Genomic DNA, 20,576 nt, shown 5'->3' with positions numbered 1-20,576 from the left:
AAAAAAAAAAGATACAAAATTCCAAATATAAACTTAAACATAAAATGTGAATTTAAATGAAAGATAGAAAGTGAACATTGATTTCAAAAGAGGACATAAATTATAACACATTTTTAAAAGCCAAGAAATGCCATGAACACCCACAACCCAGGAAAATATTTTATTCATAACTACCTGAGATACTTCTATAAATTTACCTTCTTAATTTTTGTTTATATACTCTCAACTGCTTCATATAACAACAATTTCTAAATCTTTTTTTTTTTTTTTTTTGCAGTTTTTGGCTGGGGCTGGGTTTGAACCCACCACCTCCAGCATATGGGGCCAGCACCCTACTCCTTTGAGCCACAGGTGCCACCCTATTTCTAATATCTTTTCATACAGACAGAATAGCAATGTAACTTAGTCTTTCTTCAATCATGGTTGACTGAAATTTGCTTTTCATTAGTAACAGTTTAGGAAGCTTCCAAGCCACTTCATTGGGTTGGTGACAGTTTTGTATGCCGTTTCGAATGGAACTGCCAGATGTTTTCAGGCTAACATGCAGTGAATCTTCTAGAACACAACTGGGGGTGTGTGGAAAACGTATGAGTTCAGATGTAGTAACGTCATTGTACTGTTCATAGTACTGCCACAAGTTTGTGTCTTCTATTTTATGTGATTTCCACAGGGGGGAGAAATGTGTCTGGTATGTTTATAATTATATTCACTTGTCCTCACGGCATTGTCAAGCATGTTTCTGATAGTTTTGTTTTGACTAGGCATTAATGAGAACCAAATCATGCGCTTAAATGAAAGTTATGGAAGTAACCTTAAACCACATTATTTCACAAACTGCAAATTAGATGTGCCCTCTAAATTATCTTTCTCTCAATTAGTTTGTAGATAAGCCCATGGCCATTCCAGGGCCACCCCAAACAAGAAGTGTGATGGAGGGAGTGTTGGCCAAGGCATCTTAGCCAATTGCTTAGGAAGTATTTTCTCCCGCAGATCTTACCAAAACAAATGTGAATACAAGTGTTGGGCCCCCCAGAACAAGGAGGACTAAAGTCCAGGCTCTATTAGCTTCACAGTTAACCCACTTCTAGGGCTGGGTCAGATCACTGCTTTGCCTTAAACATGTAGCTCCTGAAAAATCTTAATTCGTCTAAACTTCAGTTTCTCCTTTGTCAGATAAGGCTACTACTACTATGTTTCATGGGGTTGTTGGGAGCTTGGAATGAGTTAATTCATGGAAACTTATCATAATGTTTGCTACCCTATAAAAGTCCAATAAATATCAGCCCTCATTATTAAATAAGAGGTATTATAAATTGCAGGGCACTAGAGATTAACAAGCTCTTCAGAAGAATAATTTAGATGTTAAGCAGACACAATTGTTACATAGTAATTGAAACTGATTTCCTAAGTATATAATTACACTAAATTATTATGTATATTTGATAAAAGCAAAGCTACTTTTAAAAATTGTATCTGTGAGATGTAACTTGTACAGATGGAACGTGCCCTCTTCCCATCTCACTGTGTTTGAATCGAAGGGGCAGTAGTATTACAGGAGGAAAAAGAATGTTCCTTCTCTAGTACTAATTATTCTAACTGGTGTTCTATTTCCTTTCCTAGGAAGCATACAAAGAATTCCATTCCCAGAAATCAAGGTTTCAAAATATCTTCAGAAGCAAAGTAAACAAAATGGAAAACAAATTCTAACAATGATTTCATTCATAGGAACTTCTTCATTCCCAATAAAATCAAGGAACACTATAAACCTTTCAGACCATACACATTCTTCATTTTACCTTGAAAATCTGAATAAGATACAGTAAGATGTAAACCAGTCATACTACACAAAATATCCCAGTGAGAAGGTGTGAGATATTTTAGAGCCAAATTGGACACACAGGCCCTTACAGAAGTGAGTGTGCAATCTCTCTAAAAGTTACAAATTAATATGCTGGAAGATTCTCCAGACAGCAGGGATCAGAATAAACTGAGGAGGAAGGAGTATTTTTTGCCAGTAGCCAGCAGCCAGCAGTAGGAATGCCAAAAGTAGGGGAGCAGGGGAAGCCTTTTTAAAACAAATAGGGGTCATTGTGGAACCATACATCTGTCTAAAGCCAACCACAGTATAATTAGTATTTCTTTAGGGATTAGACTTTTTGAAATATCTTGAATTTGAACACTTGGCTCTGAATGGCTGAGGTCCTTCTCATGATCCCTATAAATGTGCATCTTCTTTGAAAAACAAACAAATCATGGCTCTCTGATTTTTGGCATCTCATTACCAACTCACTTCTGGTCACACTATATGGGAGGCAGAAGAAATGCCTTTAACCCAAAGAATCTTAGTCTTCTGGAGAGAAAAACAGCACTTACGAGGGCTCAGGTAGGAGACAGAAAAAAATCCTGGCAGCTATTTTATTTTTCATGAAGAAACCAGAGCTGAGCTTTGCCAAGCAGACAGCGATGAGCTCACTGGCCTGAAATATTAATAATTACGCATTGAGACTTTTCCTCAGGACAGAGCTAATGGGTTTATGGAGGAAACATAACCCCAATATTGATTTATAGGATTTTTCTTTTTAAATCAGTAATCAGTACCCTTAGCCTGTACTTGGGAATGACAAAGTTCTCTGTTATATTAATATATGAACTAGATTAAGCAGAAAATAAACATTCGTGCAAAGCAGATTGCTCTTAATTCACATTCTACATGTTTGGTGGTCTTATTTCTGTTTTTGGAGAGAAAGAAATCAAAAAGCTGCAGACCAGTGAACACGATAGAAGAGTTTTTCCCAAGTATAACACTCCATAGTTGAGACTCAGAGCTTAAGACAAATCACTCTGCTTGGCCCAGAGCCAGTTTGAGAAATGTTCTTTTGAATCAAGATGAGATGCGCTGGGATGTTACCCAAGGAAACAAGGACATCAAAGTGGACTGTATTCAAATGATTCCTGTGGGAAGATGCAGAATAGGATCCAAAACACTGATCTAGATATTTTTGTGAATTTTTTGCTCTATGCCTAAAGAAAAGTGGAAGTTCAGAAGAATGGAAAATAATTCACCTAAAACTCAATAATGCATGCTATCCATTTAGCAGATCCTTCTGACACTCCTAACCTGTGCTTTAAGTAAGAGAAGAAAAGACAGATGCAGACCTGGCAGTGTCCAGCCCTCCCCGGGCTTCAGACTCATTAGTGGCTGCGTAGAAAGCCACTTCATTTGTCATTGATGTTTTAATTTTGTTTGTTATTTTCAGATAAAGCACTTTCATTTCTTTCATGAGTACTGCTCCCCTGAATCTTATTAGTAATGGCACTGCCACTGATGTCAGCAGAGCCAAAAGAAAGTCATTTGAGAACATTCCGCTGTGAAATCAGGATGCCGAGGATGTTAAAGTAGGAAATTTGCTAACATAAGATGCAAAGGTTAACAGCACAAATAATATTTATTTTTCACTAACTGGGAGATGTTAAATTGCACGGTTTAGTGGATTAGTAAGAATTAAAATCAAAACATATTACACTGTTGTTAACGATGTTGAAAATTGACCATATCTCTCCCAAGAAGCTCAGAGAAGAATGGCATGCTATTCAGAACGCAAATCTGACATAAGTAAAAAACAACAACAACAAACAAATAAAGCCTCAGCCATACCGACCTTTTTTGCTTTCCTCCAATGCGCACATCCTTTCCCTGACTTTCTCCACTCCTCTACTCTCCACCACCCTGATGAGGTGGCTACTCACGGTTCAGGCCTTGGCTCAAATACCTCCTTCTCCAAAAGCCCTTTTCGGATCAACTTATACATCGAGCACTCTCTTACCAGAGCTCCGCCCCATTATCCTGCTTCACTTTCTCCTTACCACATACCTTCTAAAATCACCTTGTTGCTCACTGCTTGTTTATCATCTCTCCCCTGCAGTGCACCATAAGCTCCATCAGAGCAGAGGCTGTATCTACACCTCCAGCACCTCAAACAGTGGCACTGATTATGTTCTTACATTGAGTGGGTCAAATACTTATGACATTCTCACTTGAATCCTCTCCTTTGTGCTTGGAAGTGGTGCTGGCCAGGGGCTGCAGGCCTTGGTGCCTCTCCATGTGAGCTCCACTTGGGACTGCCAGAATGTTCCCCGGCATGGGAATTGGCATCCCCCAGAGCAAGCACTGCAGGGCAGAAAATGCAATGCCTTTTAGGATCTGGCCTGGGAAGTCAAAGGCTCTCCCTTCCACCTAGTCTATGATCTTAAGTCACAAAATGCAGCCTGGGAGGAGACCACAGAGGAATGGATACCAGGAGGCGAGGATTACGGGGGCATCCTGAAGGTCAGTTACTGCACTGCCCCGATTCCAGTTCACTATTTTCAAACAACTGGACTTTGAAGTCGGGCAAGAAATATCCATGAAACCTCATGTTTTTACATATTACTTCAATATTTACAGAACTTTCAAAGAAATAATCAAAGCTTTCTACTTTTCTAAGGAACTGGGGAAAAATACAAATTTCTTCTCAGTGACTGCAACGCTTTGAACATGTCTTCCAAAGTTCATGTGAGGGAAACTTGGTCTCCAATGTGGTGATGTTGGGAGATAGAACATTTAAGAGGTGATTGGGACATGGGGGCTCTGTCCTCAGGAGTGGATTGATGGCATTGTCAAGGGAATGGGTTCATTAACTCAGGAGTGGGGTCTTTACAAAAGGACACGTTTGGCCCCCCTTTCTCTCTCTTACCCTTCTCTCGCTCTGCCCTTCCACCTCAGTAGGACACATCAAAAAGACCCTGGGCAGAGGCTCCTCGGTCTTGAACTTCCTAGCCTCCAGAACTATGAGCCAATTATATTTCTGTTCATTAGAAGTTATTACCCAGACTGTAGTAGTCTGCTCTAGCAACATAAAACAGACTAAGACATTGACAGAATAAATGAAATGAATCATAAAATGACTACTGTTGTCCCTTTCACCTTGTAGTCGGCCATTGGTTACTGGTTTTGTTTTATAATCTATTGAGTGGGGAATGTGCCATATTTGAGCTCTTTGAAATGTCAAAGTGAGATTAATCTCAAGTTCAGACAAAGCTGGGAGGAGTTTAATCAAGTATTTGGAAGCAGGTCCTCAGACAAAATCTGCAGCCCATGTCTCTCTTGAGACAATGACATACGCAATTCTCCTACCAAAAATGATCTCACTGGTTAACAGTTGTTTATTCGGGGGTCTGCAAATGATAATGTATTATTTTATCACCTAGGGTGAAATAACCACAGACTGTAGCCATGTGGAATCTTTGTCTTCTTGGGTATCAAAGGCCATGGAAGGCAATTTGTTTTTAAGTGGCTAAAAACAAGAATTCTCTGTCTACATTTTTAAAAGTCATGATCATTTTTTACAAAGTGAAAGAAAGAACAGTTTCTCCCAATTACTTCAGATAAGGCAGCTAAATTTCTACTATAACCGTAAAAACTAAATATATGGATAAATAAACAGATCCTTCCATCAATAAACCAAAACTCACCTAGAAAAACGCCTCTTTGGAAACAAAAAGGAAAAAATTGGTAAAGAGAAAATGGAGTAAAAACTATGTTAGGAGTGAGATTATAAAATGAGAACTCTAAAAATTCACTACGGAGAAATGATTTCAGAAGGTAAAACACAGACCATGGTTTATTTACCCTCTGCTCTTTTGACATCAGAACAATAAAGTGCTGCTTCCAGAGAACCTATTTGCTTTCTGATTCAAAGCTACAGAACCCCAAGGCAATTTGTTATCCAAAACTTGAAAACTGATATACAGATGAGGGGAAGCAGCACTGAATCTCACAAACTATTACATGGAGCGGAGAGAAAGGCTTCGTTCTTCTTCAGGGCAGAAATGACTTTACCCTCAGTCCATTAAATCACATTTACTATGATAATGGACAGAAATGATTTTACCCTCAGTCCATTAAATCACATTTCCTATGATAATGGACAGAAATGATTTTACCCTCAGTCCATTAAATCACATTTCCTATGATATCACAGTAAAAACTCACAGGGCATTTTATGCTATCATGCCTCAGCCCCATTGTTACCAAGGCATCCTGGAAGAGTCATCCTTCAGAAACTCAAAACAGCTGGTGCCAGATTTTAGGAAAATGAAGCAGCCAGCTTACAGCTGAAGAGTATCAGCCGAGTAGCCAAGACTGGAGAGGGCTGAGGGAGGCAGCCAAAGAGCAGTGCTTTCTCAAGACAATTCTGATCCAACAGAAGGAATTGCTTTTCATGTATTAGTTACAGCTCAGAAAGGGAAGCGCATGATGTTAGAAACTCAACCTGAGCAATGTAAGTCATCTTTGAAAAAGGAAATTCTTACTTTCTTGATTTTATTTTTCTACAGCATATAAATTCAGACTCAGGAGACAAGGGATTCTCAGTCTCCCATATCTCCCTCCCCTGACTTTCCTTCTGTCCCTACAGTAAAGCATCAGTAAGAAAGAAGGTGGTCCTGGACTTCATGTTATAAGAACCTTTCACAGCACTCATGCTTCTGGTCTACACAAGCATCACCATTTCTTACCATTTCTACGTGTAATTCACCACTGTGAATTAGAGTCCTTCCCTGGGAGCAGCTATCACTTCAGTGTAATAACCCACTAGCCTGGTGAGACCTGACTTCCAACAGCCAGGTTCTTCTAACCCCCAAAGCACACCTGTAAGTCACCTTCTTTGTGCAGAGATGGCCTACACAGGCCAGCAGCTTCTGTAAAGAACAAACACATATATTTTTTTCCCATCACGACGGCAAATGTCAAGCTCCTATTTTTGCCTTTTCCAAAAAACAGGGGTCAGGGGAAATTCCAGGGAAGAGTTGCACTTATTTATTTTTCATACTTGAGAAAACTTAAATCTAATCAAACACCTGCAAGATGTACACTCATGCCGCAAACATCCCATCCCCAGTGTCAACGGCAATGGTTTTCCCAGTTTGCAGATCTGGAACGTTGCCTTCTGACATAATGCTCTGGATTCTTTCCCTTCTCATCACAGCCCTTCTTTTTGGCTGCTGTTATTCATGAAAACATTTTCACTCAGGATAGAAGGCAAGTTTTTTAAAAAATTTTATGTAGATATGAATGATTAGTCTAATCAGGGAGGACTTGAGATGTAGATTAAGTCAAAACTACTGAAGAAATCAAATCTAAGTACAAATACAGAAAAAAGGCTCAAAGTGCCATCTTAAATAATATGGGTACAGAATGAGTTGTTTCATTTTCCAAAATGTCAGTGGTAGAACTACAGATACATAGCATATTGTGGCTAGAAAATTCTTCAAAGATTAGCCCATCCAACACTCATTGTACAGAGGAGGAGACCAAGACAAGGAAAGAGAATTCAAGAGAATCTGCCGTACGGTGGTTCATGACCCAGAGAGTGCAAAGGAGCTAACACCTAAGAAATCAGATGTAAGTGGTGCTGGAATTCCTTCATGGAATACTGCTGAATGTCTTCCAGCTTTTTTCCAAGGTGAGAGAAAAATTAGGCTCTTCTGTCTAAACATACAACCAGCAGGCCCAGAGACATCACAGAGACAGAGGTATAGCTCAATGGTGTATTAGATGATTGGACCAAACTGCCCTGTTCTCAAAACTAGCTTCTGTGTATTTAAAATACATACAATCTATGTATGGGTAACTGAAAATTTATCTATCCATGTAGAGGTAACTGAAAATTTATCGACTGCCTTTATTTTAATAAGACACATGGGAAAATGAGGGTTTGGGCCCTCGCATAGCTGACATCAGTAGCCAAGTCTGGCCAATGGGCCTGGAGGTTCAATGCTTTCCCAGAGAGACATTTAATAATCTGCCTCTCACAGGGCAAAGGGAGTTCAGCAAACATTAAAGAGTTATTGTCCTTTCCTCTTTAGACAGACACCAGCAGTTTCTTTTAGTTTACCAGGATTTGCATAGGCATTATGAATTGCTATTAAGATTCAGAACCATTATCAAAGAGGAGTTGGCAGAATCTAGCTTCATCGTCTTTGAGACACAGAAAACTGGCCCAGAAGTGGGGCTGTAACATTCAGTCACCTGCTGGCATGGCTGCAATCTGATGCCTAAGGAAGGAGGATCCAGTCTGTCTTTGATGCCCAGTCCAAGCTTTGAAGCTGTGGCAAGACCACAGGACAAAGGCAGCACTGTTTATGCAAATCTAGAAACAAAAGAAGCTAAACTCCAAAGCCATTAAAAGTAACATCAGACATTTAATACCCAGGGATGATTAGAGGCCCTACACCGGTCTGAAATAAAAAACCTAAAAGCAAAGCTGGGCAACACACCAAAATACATACTGAAGGAAGGAATCCTAAGCTGGCCAGACCCTGGCTCATGTGCTTAGAAGCTTTGATACATGCAGCTCCCGTAGCCAAAAGGCAGCCATCTGTGTGCCAAAGAAGGACATCCTGGGCTGATGCTGCCTGGCACACACAGCTCCTTCCTAAGAAGTTTTGACATGTACGCTTGCAAGGTTTGCCCTCATGTTGCCGTGTTCTTTGGCCGTTCAGTCACCAACAAACCCGTGCCTTCCAAAGGAGACAATGCTGTTTGAATACATCACTGGGCACAGGTGTTTGCATACAATAGGATGACAGGTCGTGAGCTTCCTAGAAAAATTAGATATTTATTTATTAATTTTTTAGTTTTTAATTATTTTGGAAAAATTAGCTATTTTAAGACCACCTCAGAAAGATACCTAGAACTGTATATCTTTTGGAGGTGGTCTTAAAGGGCTCGGGAAACATCTACTATGGACAGTTATGATTGATGAAAGTCATGCAGATATGGTCACTCCCATGAAGTGGGGAATATTAGATCAAGAAAGGACCCCAGAGAACATTTCATCCAGAGGTCTCTAAACCAGACTAGATATTATCATCCTCTAGGAAGTTTTCAAAACATGTCAGTGTCCTTGGCTGTACCCTGTAGATTCATACTTAATTGGTCTGGGATGTGACCCAGGCATTGACATTTTTAAATACCTCATCAAATGATTCTAGGAAGCAGCTGCATTTGAGAACCATAATTCTAGCACTGAGGACTGGAGATAAGGGACTTGTTCAGAAGGACCCAGCATGAGCTTTCTGGTCATCAAATAATAAGTGATGATATTTGTACACTGAGGAGAAAACATAAAAGAGGCCTCTTTGGGCGAGAGCAGTGATTTTCAACCAGTGTGCCGTGGCACCCTCATGTGCTTCAGAGGATCTTAAGTGTGCTGGGAAAATTTTTAAAGATCATTAATTAAACTATTTTTGAAAGAAGTTCAAAGTACAGTAAATACATTTTTCTTTTTACTCTTTTTTTTTTTTTTTTTTGAGACAGAGTCTCAAGCTGTTGCCTTGGGTAGAGTGCTGTGGCGTCACAACTCACAGCAACCTCAAACTCTTGGGCTTAAGCGAGTCTCTTGCCTCAGCCTCCCAAGTAGCTGGGACTACAGGCACCTGCCACAATGCCTGGCTATTTTTTCGGTTGCAGTTGTCATTGCTGTTTGGCAGGCCCAGGCTGGATTCGAACCTGCCCAGCTCTGGTGTGTGTGGCTGCTGCCCAACTGCTGAGCTACAGCAGCAGAGCCTTTACTCTCTTTGTTTGATCAACATAATTTAAGTGGGCCGCAGAAGTTTAACTACAGATTCAAGGGTCTGGGAGATATAAAAAAGGTTGAAAAACACAAGTGTTGCCGGGCGCAGTGGCTCACGCCTGTAATCCCAGCACGGTGGGAGGCTGAGGAGGAAGAATTGCTTGAGCTCAGGAGTTGGAGATTCGCTTGAGCGAGAGTGAGACCCCGACTCATGAAAAAAATGGAAAGACCCAGCCAGGCATAGCGGTGAGCGCCTGTAATCCCTGCGGCTGCTGGAGGCTGAGGCAGTGGGATGCCCACAAGCCAGAGTCTGAGGTTGCAGTGAGCTACCAAGTCACTGCACTTTGCTCAGGGGCATAGGGTGGGACTCTGTCTTAAAAAAAAAAAAAAAAAGGCAAAGAAAATACAAGTGTCCTGGGGGCCCTATTGCACCAGACTCACTTCATCTCCAAGTGATTATATCTTCTTAGCGGGCCATGCTAAGCTGTAGAACACAGCTTACATTTTTGAGTAGGAAAAAAGATTGAAAAAGAAAATGGATGCATTAACTTGAGAGCTTTTACTGTGATTTTTGATAGCTCTGTCACCTAAAGAACGCAAGAAAATAGGATCTGAAACAGTACAAAATTAAGCAACTGAGTTGTTATAATTCTCCCATATCAACTCTCTAAAACATGCCTCTGTGCAGCAGTAACAAAATCCAAACAATCCTATGTACAGCAGAACAGAACAGTGTGAATTCATGAAAAGTTGTATTTTGAGTTCATAACTAGTTGGGATACTAGGTTTAAGGACTTGGCGAAATCATGTAATTGAGGCTGAACTGCCAGCACTATTAAAGCAGGCTAACTTAATAGAGTGGTTACATTTGTCACAAATGAGGGGAGGAGTTTTTAATAGCATGCCGGAGAGAATGCCAAAGGTAAGAAAATTAAATACAAGCAACAAAGAAATAAAGATTAGGGAATATGAGGACTAAAGTGGCTCAAATGAATACTATTTAATTGAGGGAAATGCACTGATTAGATTTCCCTACACTCTCTTAATGCTTAATGAACTTATCTAAGATACAGATCATGTAAGAAAAAAGTTTAAGACAGTGCCATTTATATTGAGCCCCAGTGCAAGGAGTTTCATACATTGGGCAGTTCTGGCTATTGTTTTAAAAAAAAATTTTTTTTTTTTTAATAGCCTCTGTTGGATGGAGGGAGAATAGATGTGACTTGACTTAATAAAAAAAAAAAACCCAGATGATGCATGCCTGGCTGTGTTTCCCCTATGTAATCCTGTACCCTAGTACTTCTCTTCGTAAGAAAACCCCTTGGCCTTTTTGATGGCTTGAACATCTGGAATCTGGAGTTTAGTAGGAGAGTCCAGACTATGCCAACTTTCCCAACTTTGAAAATGCCATGTTTCGATACTTTGGTCATTCCATAAAGATCCCTGAGTCCTCAGTGGGCCTTCTGGGAGTTCATATCCTGGAGTCCCCAAACCCAGAGGTGCATCCAAATCACTTGAGTACTTGCTTAAGATACAAATTCTTCAGTCCCTCCTATGGACCATCTGATTGAATATGGCTGAAATGGGGACCAGATACCTATGTATCTAACAAACACCCCGAGTGTTGAGATGCAGCTGACCCTTGACCAGTATTTGGAAAAACTAGTCAAGACTAGCAGTCCTCTACCAAGAGGCTGGCAGAACAGTGAACTAGGTCAATGGGGATGAATCACTTTTAGGCCACCTTAACTACTGATTTCAACATGATCACCTGTAGTTACCCATATAGACAATAGACAACCTGTGATAGCTGAATAAATGAAGAATGTACATGGCATTTTTCAATTCATTGTTTCAGAAATCCATAGTTTATTGTACTAGAGAAAATTCTAGAATGAAAATAATGTGTCTGGTAAATCTTAAAGTCTAACAAGATTGAGGAAAAGCAGAGAGGAGACTTGTAGTCTTCTAAAATATTTTAGTGTGCTGGCTGCTACAAGTCTCACATGCCAACACCACCAAATCCATCTGTAGTACAAGACACTGTCTATCTGTCTGAGTGTTCTCCAGCCCAACCTGCTCCTAGCAGGGAGAGCAGCCGGTGTGGGAGCTGCATACAAGCTCACTGTTCAATGGTGCGGAGATGACATGAAAAATCTTGATTCTACTTGGCAGCAACTTTCCACTATCTTGGCTGGTCTCAACCATAATCAGTGTGGTGTGTGGAGCTGGGACAGGATTACAGCACTGGCTGGCAACCAAGAAAGTAAAAAGCAGACTATTAGTTCAGCAAGGGACTCCGTGTTGAGAATGCCATGGCCCCAAATGTCCACAACTACAGTTTTCACAGCTATCCTAGGAATTTGAGTTCCACTATGAGTCTCCAGAAAATTCTTTCTTTCTCAAGACCCGAAAGAGCAGCAATTTCTCACTTAACATGGCTTTCCTGGAGAACATACAATGTTCACCCATAAACTTCCCTTTCTTAGAGTCGTATCTCTTACCCACTGCCCTCCTCATCCCCAAAACTTACACAATCACTCTCAGAAAGAAAGAGGGCTAGAAAGGAAGAGGCCTAGTTCCCTATTGTCTACGATGCATATATTTTAAGCTAGTCTCACGGTTTGGGGGCTTGTCATCCAAAATGGGGAAAGCTCCATGAAAGGATCCTCCTCTCTCTAGCCTCAGACACCCCTCAGTAGGCCTTAAAGTGATCCAACCAGGAAGGGCAGGGTGCCAATGAAATCTGGAAAGGCTTCTGTGGCAGCAGGCTGCCCCCAGACTCAGTCTTCCACCATACTCTTAAAGGATATACAGCCCAAGATCACTTGTTATGAATTTATTCATGTTTCTGAAATACACATCTTCAACTTCAAACATTAGTCAGAAAACCCTAAAAGAAGGGATTATTATTATTTTGCATTATATTTGGAGAGCAATAAATGCTCATCAGCTTGGGGACCAACCAAGTCAGGGGACCAATCTCAGCTTGCTGAATTTACAATCAACCAAAATAATGGTAACTGCTTCCTTGATGAAATAAAACATGTTACAAAGTCATAAGTTCAGCCCTGTCAGAATGTTATGGAGGTATTATTTAAAGTCTAAGTCTGAAAGGATTTCTCTATGGTGCGCCTAGGGAGGAAAAGAAATGCCCTCCAGCCAAATCTAAGGTTTAATTCATGCAAGAGACTTGGCTAAAGCCACCAACCACAAATGCTGTGTTTTCATGGATTTGAACAGCAGAAAGTTCCAGCGAATCAATTACCTATTTATTCTACATGCCTTTTCAATTATTACCTATAACGAGATCTTTTTTTTTTTTTTATGAACATTAAAACACAGCTTTCCTACCAAAGGAAAGGATAGCTGAGAGAAAAGTAATACAGTCCTGTTCCTTTTCTTACTACGGCCCAGGCAGGCAGTTTGCCAAGCCTGCCATTCCAAAAAGCAGTTACTACTTGCCCTAGGGCTCCTTGAGCAGCGAGAGTCACAACACACACACCCATGGGGTCAGCATGTGAAGCCAAGGGGGGAAAGCTGGGGGCAAATTGCAAGTGCACACAGAGTGGGCTGATGGGGGCTTGGCTGCCTGGACAAAGTCCAAGGGACGGGGACGGTGGCTACTCAGCCCCAACAATAGCTGCTCTGTACAAATGCAGGCCTGGCAAGGTCAGGTGCTAGTTACATGGACACGTTCTGTTTGTGAAAAATTATCATGCTCTACATTTATGATACATGCACTTTTTGGATATGTATTACATTTCATCAGAAAGTTTTGTTTTCTTTAAATGGGCTTAGGGCCAGATTTTTTAGAGGCTAGAGAAACAAAAACAAGAGAGCAGCATGGGTGTTAACCAGAGAGACCATCTGAGAAACTACCTGGAACAGGTGTTATGTGAAGCCAGCTCTCACTGTGCCACCTGGGGCGTAGTTGTAGGGGGGCTGCAGCATTCAAGGAACCTGAGATAGAGAGATGGATTTAAAGATATTCCACTTATGCAGAACAGGATATATTGATATAAAACGCTCGTATATCTGGGTTGAAATAAAAAGGATATATTTATATGCATAGAAATTTCTAGAGAAATACCATATTTCCACTCCTACTGCTTGAACTTTTCATTATGTGAGTATATTACTTTTAAAAAGGAAAAGAGTGGCAAATTCTTAAAATAATTAAAGTTGTTTTTTTTTTTTGATCCACAAGACCTTAAGGGATTCAAATGTTTTAAAATCAATACTCTTTGATATTCTAACATCAATTAAATTCAATTAAATGAACAAGTCACTCCTTTGAGAATAAAAAGGTCCAAACATACAGTACACACATTTTGTAACTCCAGAGAATAGCTAAGATTTCAACACAGGTAGCAAAACTCCACAATCTGGTAACTGGGGAACAAGTCTAGTGACCATGCTATAGCGTAATAATTTTTCTGTGACTTTAACCTCTCTGTATATTGTTATGTTATATGAAGACATGTACAGAAGCAAGCCTTATAATTTTCCTACTACGGTGCCTATATAAGCCTCATAATGGTGCTACTATACTGTGCTGTAGACCTGGAGACGGTGCCACACAGTGATATGACCCAAGTGTACATTTAAGTCTTGGGAAAAGGACCAAGGCACAACCAGCAGCTTTCCCACTTACAAGGCTTTCATTGTTCACTCCTAGAACCACCAGAAACAGACAAGGGAGAGAGGACCTTTCGAAACACATGCTTATGTACCTGCAGTCACAAGGGGAGCCAGTGGTAGAAATCTTTTGGATACAGGAGCTAACAACAAGTCTGTGAAAACCAAACTCTACTTAGAACAGTTGACATCCTCCTTTAAATCGTGAAGATTATTTGTTATAAAATAATCATTAAGACAGCTACACAGGATTAAAACTCTAGAAATCAGTCATTTCATTCCAACAGGGATCCACTGTGTAATTTACTAGGGGAAATCCTTAACTGCCCCCATGCTTTACATTCCTCATCCGCAGAACTCTATAAAGTAGAACCAGGACAATTTAGGCATTCTTTCTAATTCTGCAGGCAATTTGTCATCACTGGAACAATAGGATCGATGGCATTTATTAGTCACTTCCGTTTTTTTTACCAAAGGAAATAAATAATTCTGAGGTCCAGTTGTGTTTTGAAACTGGAGTTTGGGGGAAGGATTGATATTTTCTCCAATCATCTGGAATAAAGCTGAATTTCAACCAAATGTAAGACCACTAATTAAAAAGGCTAAAAAGCTGACTGTCTGACCAACATGAACCTGAAGTGTAGACATTATGTATGCGATTAGTGCTGCCTTAATCCTTTACCATTGGTAATACTTGAGAAATTTCTTTCTGTTCCTATGTAACTGTGATCACAGCCAGTGACCTGCATATTTACGTACAACACTCATAGTTAGTCTCATTCTATCCCTATGAAATCTACCAAAACAGAGCCGAGTTCAGCAACTAGAAAGTGCCTGAACTAAGTGATGAGATTACCAAGACAGCGGAAGGGAACCACTGAGTCCCTTGCATTACTCAAGCAGAAGTGACAGTTCTCATTTGAAAGAAACACTTCTTATCATCCCAAGTTGGGTCAACCAACAGAAGCAAAAATTAGAACTAATTGGTCTTTTCATGCTCTTAGACCGTGCATACTCAGTCTGCGACATAAGCTGCCCAGGTCACATTCCAGCTCCACCCTGCACTATCTTTGTGACCTCCCTCAGGCAAATTATTTACATTCTCTGTAATGTAAAATGTGTAAAATGAGAGTGAAATTTAACGGCACCTCCCGCCTAGGGCTGGTGTCTGGGATAAATCAGTTATCAAACTAAAATGTTTAGAACTGCAGCTCCATAAATGTTACTTTCATTATGCTGATAATTTTTTGTTGGAAAAAGAAAATCAAATTGAGTTCTTTTTGAAGGTTTTTTGAAATCTTTATTTTAAAAGAGAAAGGTAAAGGAGATGAGACAAATGGGAAAAGATAGGACACAGCAGCTATCCTTTATTTAGTAACGTTTACTATCAAAGACCTTGCATATACATTCTCTCATTTACTTGTTAGGACAATGCTCCGAGGTAGCTGTTTATTATTAGTCATGTTCAGATGAGGCAGCGATGTCTCAGACTGAGGTTCACTAATGTGCCCCCAATCATACAGATTCCTGTCCTAGTCTGACTCCAGGCTTCCATCCTTCTTTCCCTGTACTAAACTACTCAGTTGGGACGAATAACGACGAGGAGAAAGGTAAGGAAAACAGACTAAAAGAAAGAAGGAAACCAAAGCATTATCTACTTTTTCAGACCTAAGCTGAAACATCATCCATAGGGATAACATACAACTTTTAATGTTAAGATTGTCGTGATAAAATAAGACACCACCTTTCAGCACCAGTGGGTGCTGAAAACTATCATTAATAACACATTTTAGGACCATCTTATAAAAACATATATAGTAGGGTGTCTAGTTAAACATTCACCAAAATCCCACTGGTTGGGCATTAAAACGTGGAGATAAATTCAAGATAATCTTCAAACAATACAGAAGTAACGTAGTGTGCAAAATGTTAGGACCAGAACCCCAGAGCAAATAGAAGCTCATCACTGTGTATGTCAACAAAAACTCATCTCTTTATTTAAAAATCTATAAGATTACTTTTTAAAACTCTACCAAATGAAATGCGCAAATCGGCTCGGCGCCTGTGGCTCAAGGGGCTAAGGCACCAGCCACATACACCTAAGGTGGCAGGTTCGAATCCAGCCCGGGCTCACCAAAAAACAATGACAGCTGCAACCAAAAAAAAGCCAGGCGTTGTGGCCGGCGCCTGTGGTCCCAGGTACTTGGGAGGCTGAGGCAGGAGACTCGCTTGAGCCCAGGAGTTGGAGGTTGCTGTGAGCTGTGATGCCACAGCACTCTACCCAAGGGGACCGCTTGAGGCTCTGTCTCAAAAAAGAAAAAAGAAATACGCAAATCATTCTGTAATTACACGGCAGTTACTGCCTTGTGCCTGCATAGACTCTGTGGGTCCCCGCTGTCTTCCCACAAGCACCAGCAGGCTCTCCAAAAGACAAAATGTCTCATTTGGGCCAAATGGTTTTCCCTGTGCCATGTTCCAGTTTTCACTATCATGGCCCTACTGTCCTTAATCATAGGGTTGGGAAGGGGATGAGGTCAGCCTTCTCTCCACTGCTAAGGCCACTTGCTCATGGCTCCACTGAATTAAAGAGAACCCACTGAGGAACACTGCCACGTGTCACAGTGCCTCACAGCTCCCTTCATCTCAGCACGGTGCTGATTCTCATAAACTCAGTACTGGTTTCAATGAGGGCACGAGAAATATCTTCCTTATCACAGAGTTGTGATATTCGAAAGAAAACGTTTGGTGGAATTTGAGATCAGACAGGTACATGTAAAAAGTTTTCCTTCTTGCTATATAAAGTATCTCTAAAATACACACTTTCCTTTATTCAACCTAATCTGAATAAACTTGATGCTAAATGACATGACTGCAGACAGTCTCTGCCAGCAGACTCTTCAGGTCAGTTTGTTGGTACTCATACCCACTTGTATGAGCAGTACAGAACTGGTCCAGAACTTTAGGTTACAAAAAAACAAGTATGTGTGTATGACAGGGAAGTCTAAATGAAATCAGCGGGCTAGACTCCTCAGTGACCCATCTAGGAAAGAAGTCTTACCAGCACTCCTCTAGCCCTTGGTAAGTGGATGAATGAGAAGAGGGAGTCTGCACAGAGTGTGTTACTAAGATCAGATTCAAAGGAAGGTAGCACCCCAGGCTCTGTTCTCAACACAGTTCTGTTTTGTAAAGTTCTACTATCTCACATTAATTTTGACACTGGCATGGGCTGACTGCACAGTGGACACTTCATCACTTTCGCATCTCATAATGTTGGACAGAGCTTGGGAATGAAAAACTAGAAGAAAACAACTGGCAGAAGTCCCTCAAAGTTGTAACATCCTAAAGTGAGGTACTGCCTCCCAATGGAGGCTTATATCCCATAACTTTCTCAACCAAACATTCCCCTAGTGCTAAAGGCCAGTATTTCCAGAGAGCCCTATGGTACAATATAATTGGAGACCTGCAATCATGAGATCTGTCACCCACTTTACTTCCCGGAGAGGAAACTCTGGTTAATGTTCCAGGACCGTATTTTGCCTTGCTGTCTCCGTTTTCTGGAACCTACCTTTCCTGAGTTTTAATTGATTTCTGTTCGTCCTTCAAATCTCAGTTCAAACTAAGCATTTACATGCTGAGAAGCCTTCCATGACCATACAACCGATTTAAAATCCTTTGGTTCCCCCCAAAACTATTTAAATGCCATTCAGATCACCTCACACTGCCCAGTAAAGAGAGTCACATTTGTCTGCAAGGAACCACATTTTATTAGACATTTTCATTCCTAACTTGATTGGTTCTAAGAAGGTTTGTGCTTGCACAATCTCTTTGTGCCTTAGTTCTCCCATCTGTAAAAGGTTATATTAGTACATGACCTGACAGGACCAGTATGGAGAAAGTGAATGTAAAGTTCTTAGAAGAACCATGAGTGCTCATAAAGTATTTGTAGAATTAATAAATAAATGTAATCTTACTTTAAAATGCAGTTTCTTCTGTGAAATACAGATAATTTTATTTGTTCACAGAATGGCAGTAAGGACCAAATGAGAACAAAGTTGATACTGTGAGAGCTGTAAAGAACTATTTAGAAACTAGCATTTATGTTCCTATTACCTAATAAATTATACAGGGTTTCTAGGACATAACTAATATTTTTCAAAGAAGAATCTTCAGTGACTGATTCAAAGGTTGCTAAAGGCTTTACCCAAGGCTTGAGATTCTTTTATTTTCTGATACTGGCCATAAAGGAAAATAAATTTCAAAGGTCTATTCCAAACTGGAAACCGACATATTTAAATAAACAAAGCACCAATGTCCCTATAATCTGGAATGTCTAGGGGGGTTAGGGAGTACATTGGTGCTAGTTGATCCTAATCATAAAATACATGCAATCCAAGAGTCAGATAGAATTTTTGAAGTAATTTACTCCAATTCCCTCATTTTATTGATGAGGAAACTGAAGCCTATAACTCTCCAGCAACCAGCCCCAAATCACATATGAAAGCTAGTGATAAACAACGCAAGACTCATAATTTGTAGTTTACAGGTTAATATAAATTTTATTTATGTCATATTCCCACCACCACTACCTTTTTAGGGTGATCTTTAGGGACAAGCTTGGGTTAGGTTCAAATTCCAATTTCACTGTTTATTAATTCTGTGACTTTAAGTAAATTACTGAACTGACCCAAGCCTCAGTTTCTTCATTTGCAAAATAAGGATGATTGTAATCCTCTTCAAAGTTTGCTGTGTGATAAAGGAGTAATGTCTGCAAATTAGGTGGTAAAGTCTGCTCCTGGTGCCTCTCTCACCCCACACTAACTTCTCATATTTACTGTAAATACTGTAATGTTCTTAAAACGAAATAGTGCATAAAGGCCACATCCATACTGCAAGACATCTCTTTTGAAGAAAGCAACTAAAAGAACTGAACATTTGTTAAATTTTCTTTTAGCACTGAAGTGGTTAAAGAAAAAATCCTTCCTTCTGGTTTAAAACCTGGCTGCACCAACGCTCCCACTTTCCACATAATGTGCCCTTCTCCGCCGAGGCAGTCAAGTAAAGCAGTCTACAGCACAGCGCGGTACTATACTACGTGTTTGCTTTCGCGCCTGCACCTCTCCCCGCAGGTACTCTGGGCTGCCAAATCCAGCTGCTGCTTCTACCCCTCCTCCTCCCCGCCTGCCTCCGCTTTAAGGATCTGTCTTGTCTGAGCACAGCCCCCTTTATCAACACAAAATGCAAAGTGTTCCAGAGTGACCAGGGTCTGTCTCCTTCAGGGACCCGGCAGCCCATCTCCCCTGGCCAGCATCCACCCTCTCCTCCCCACGCCCTTTAACAGCTCCTCTGGCCACCAACTTCTCTCCCACTGGTACTTGCATTTATAAAAGGTGTGAGACCGGACAGAGATCTACAGGTGGGGCGGGCAACCACCCCCACTGATCCCTTAGGCCTCCTTGCCCCAGGCCCAGAGGTCTTTTTTCCGGGGACAAAACTTGACTGTTTATCTTTCCGAGGGAGTCTCCGTTGCTCCCCAGGATGCAGTACCCCAAGGCGCCCCGCGGGGTTTGCATTTGCGGCGGGGAATGCGCCCCAGAAAGATGCACGGGAAAGGACGGCCTGGACCGCTCCTGAAGGAGACCGGGCCCCACGGTGGTGGGGTAGGGGGGAGACTCGGCGGCCAGGCCCAATCTCCACCTCTAGGTCCAGCCACTGAGGACCCCAACCCCCCCTTGCCAGCGCCGTTACGTTCCATATGTCGCAGTTGGAGGCGAAGAACGGCTACAAGCACCCTATCCTCCTACATCACGGCCAGGAGTGCGAGATGGGGAAAGAGAAAACCTTGAGAGTTGAAAGCCCACGCCTCCTGTGGCAGGGGAAGGAGGAACAAAGCCACCAGTCCGCACATCCACCCGAGCTCAGGTGGGCTGGGGGTCCCCTGTAGCGCCCCGGGCTCACACAGACCCGCGCGTCCTTCCCCAGCCCGACCGCCCGCTCCGCCCAGAACGCCAGCAGGCTGGGCGACGGTGTGCGCGCCGGGCTTCCCGCGTGCCCGCGGCGTCCCCTCGGGCGCTGTCCGCGCCGGCAGGCCGCCCCGCCTCCCGCCGCGGCGGCCGGGGACCCCGTCGGCTCACCAGATGGCCATCCTGCTCTTGGGGTAGTCCAGCCGCTCCAGGCAGCCGAGGAAGGGCGGCAGCGCGTGCGCAGCATTGCGGGCGAGGACGACCACCAGCACCGTGGGTCTCTGCAGGGGCGACTCGGGGAAGACCACCGCCTCCTCTTCGTCGTCCTCTGAGTCCGGCTCGGCGGCAAAGCGCGCCCGGC

At 41.8% G+C, this 20,576-nt stretch overlaps 1 protein-coding gene across 1 annotated transcript in view; it reads right to left on the bottom strand.

Moving 5' to 3' along the window:
* COLGALT2 (collagen beta(1-O)galactosyltransferase 2) overlaps positions 1-20,570 on the bottom strand; it is a 98,832-nt gene extending 78,262 nt beyond the window's left edge. The window contains exon 1 of the mRNA XM_012802617.2: positions 20,387-20,570. Coding sequence (XP_012658071.2) covers positions 20,387-20,397 — 11 coding nt within the window. The 5' untranslated portion in view covers positions 20,398-20,570. The remainder of the gene's footprint in view (positions 1-20,386) is intronic.
* Positions 20,571-20,576: the final 6 nt, after the last annotated feature.

This window comes from Otolemur garnettii, unplaced genomic scaffold (genome assembly GCF_000181295.1).
Source record: "Otolemur garnettii isolate 467f Iridium unplaced genomic scaffold, OtoGar3 scaffold00016, whole genome shotgun sequence".
In the NCBI taxonomy this organism is placed as follows: Eukaryota; Metazoa; Chordata; class Mammalia; order Primates; family Galagidae; genus Otolemur; species Otolemur garnettii.
The sequence above is the reverse complement of the archived record's forward strand: the minus strand, read 5'-3'. Positions and strand labels throughout refer to the sequence as shown.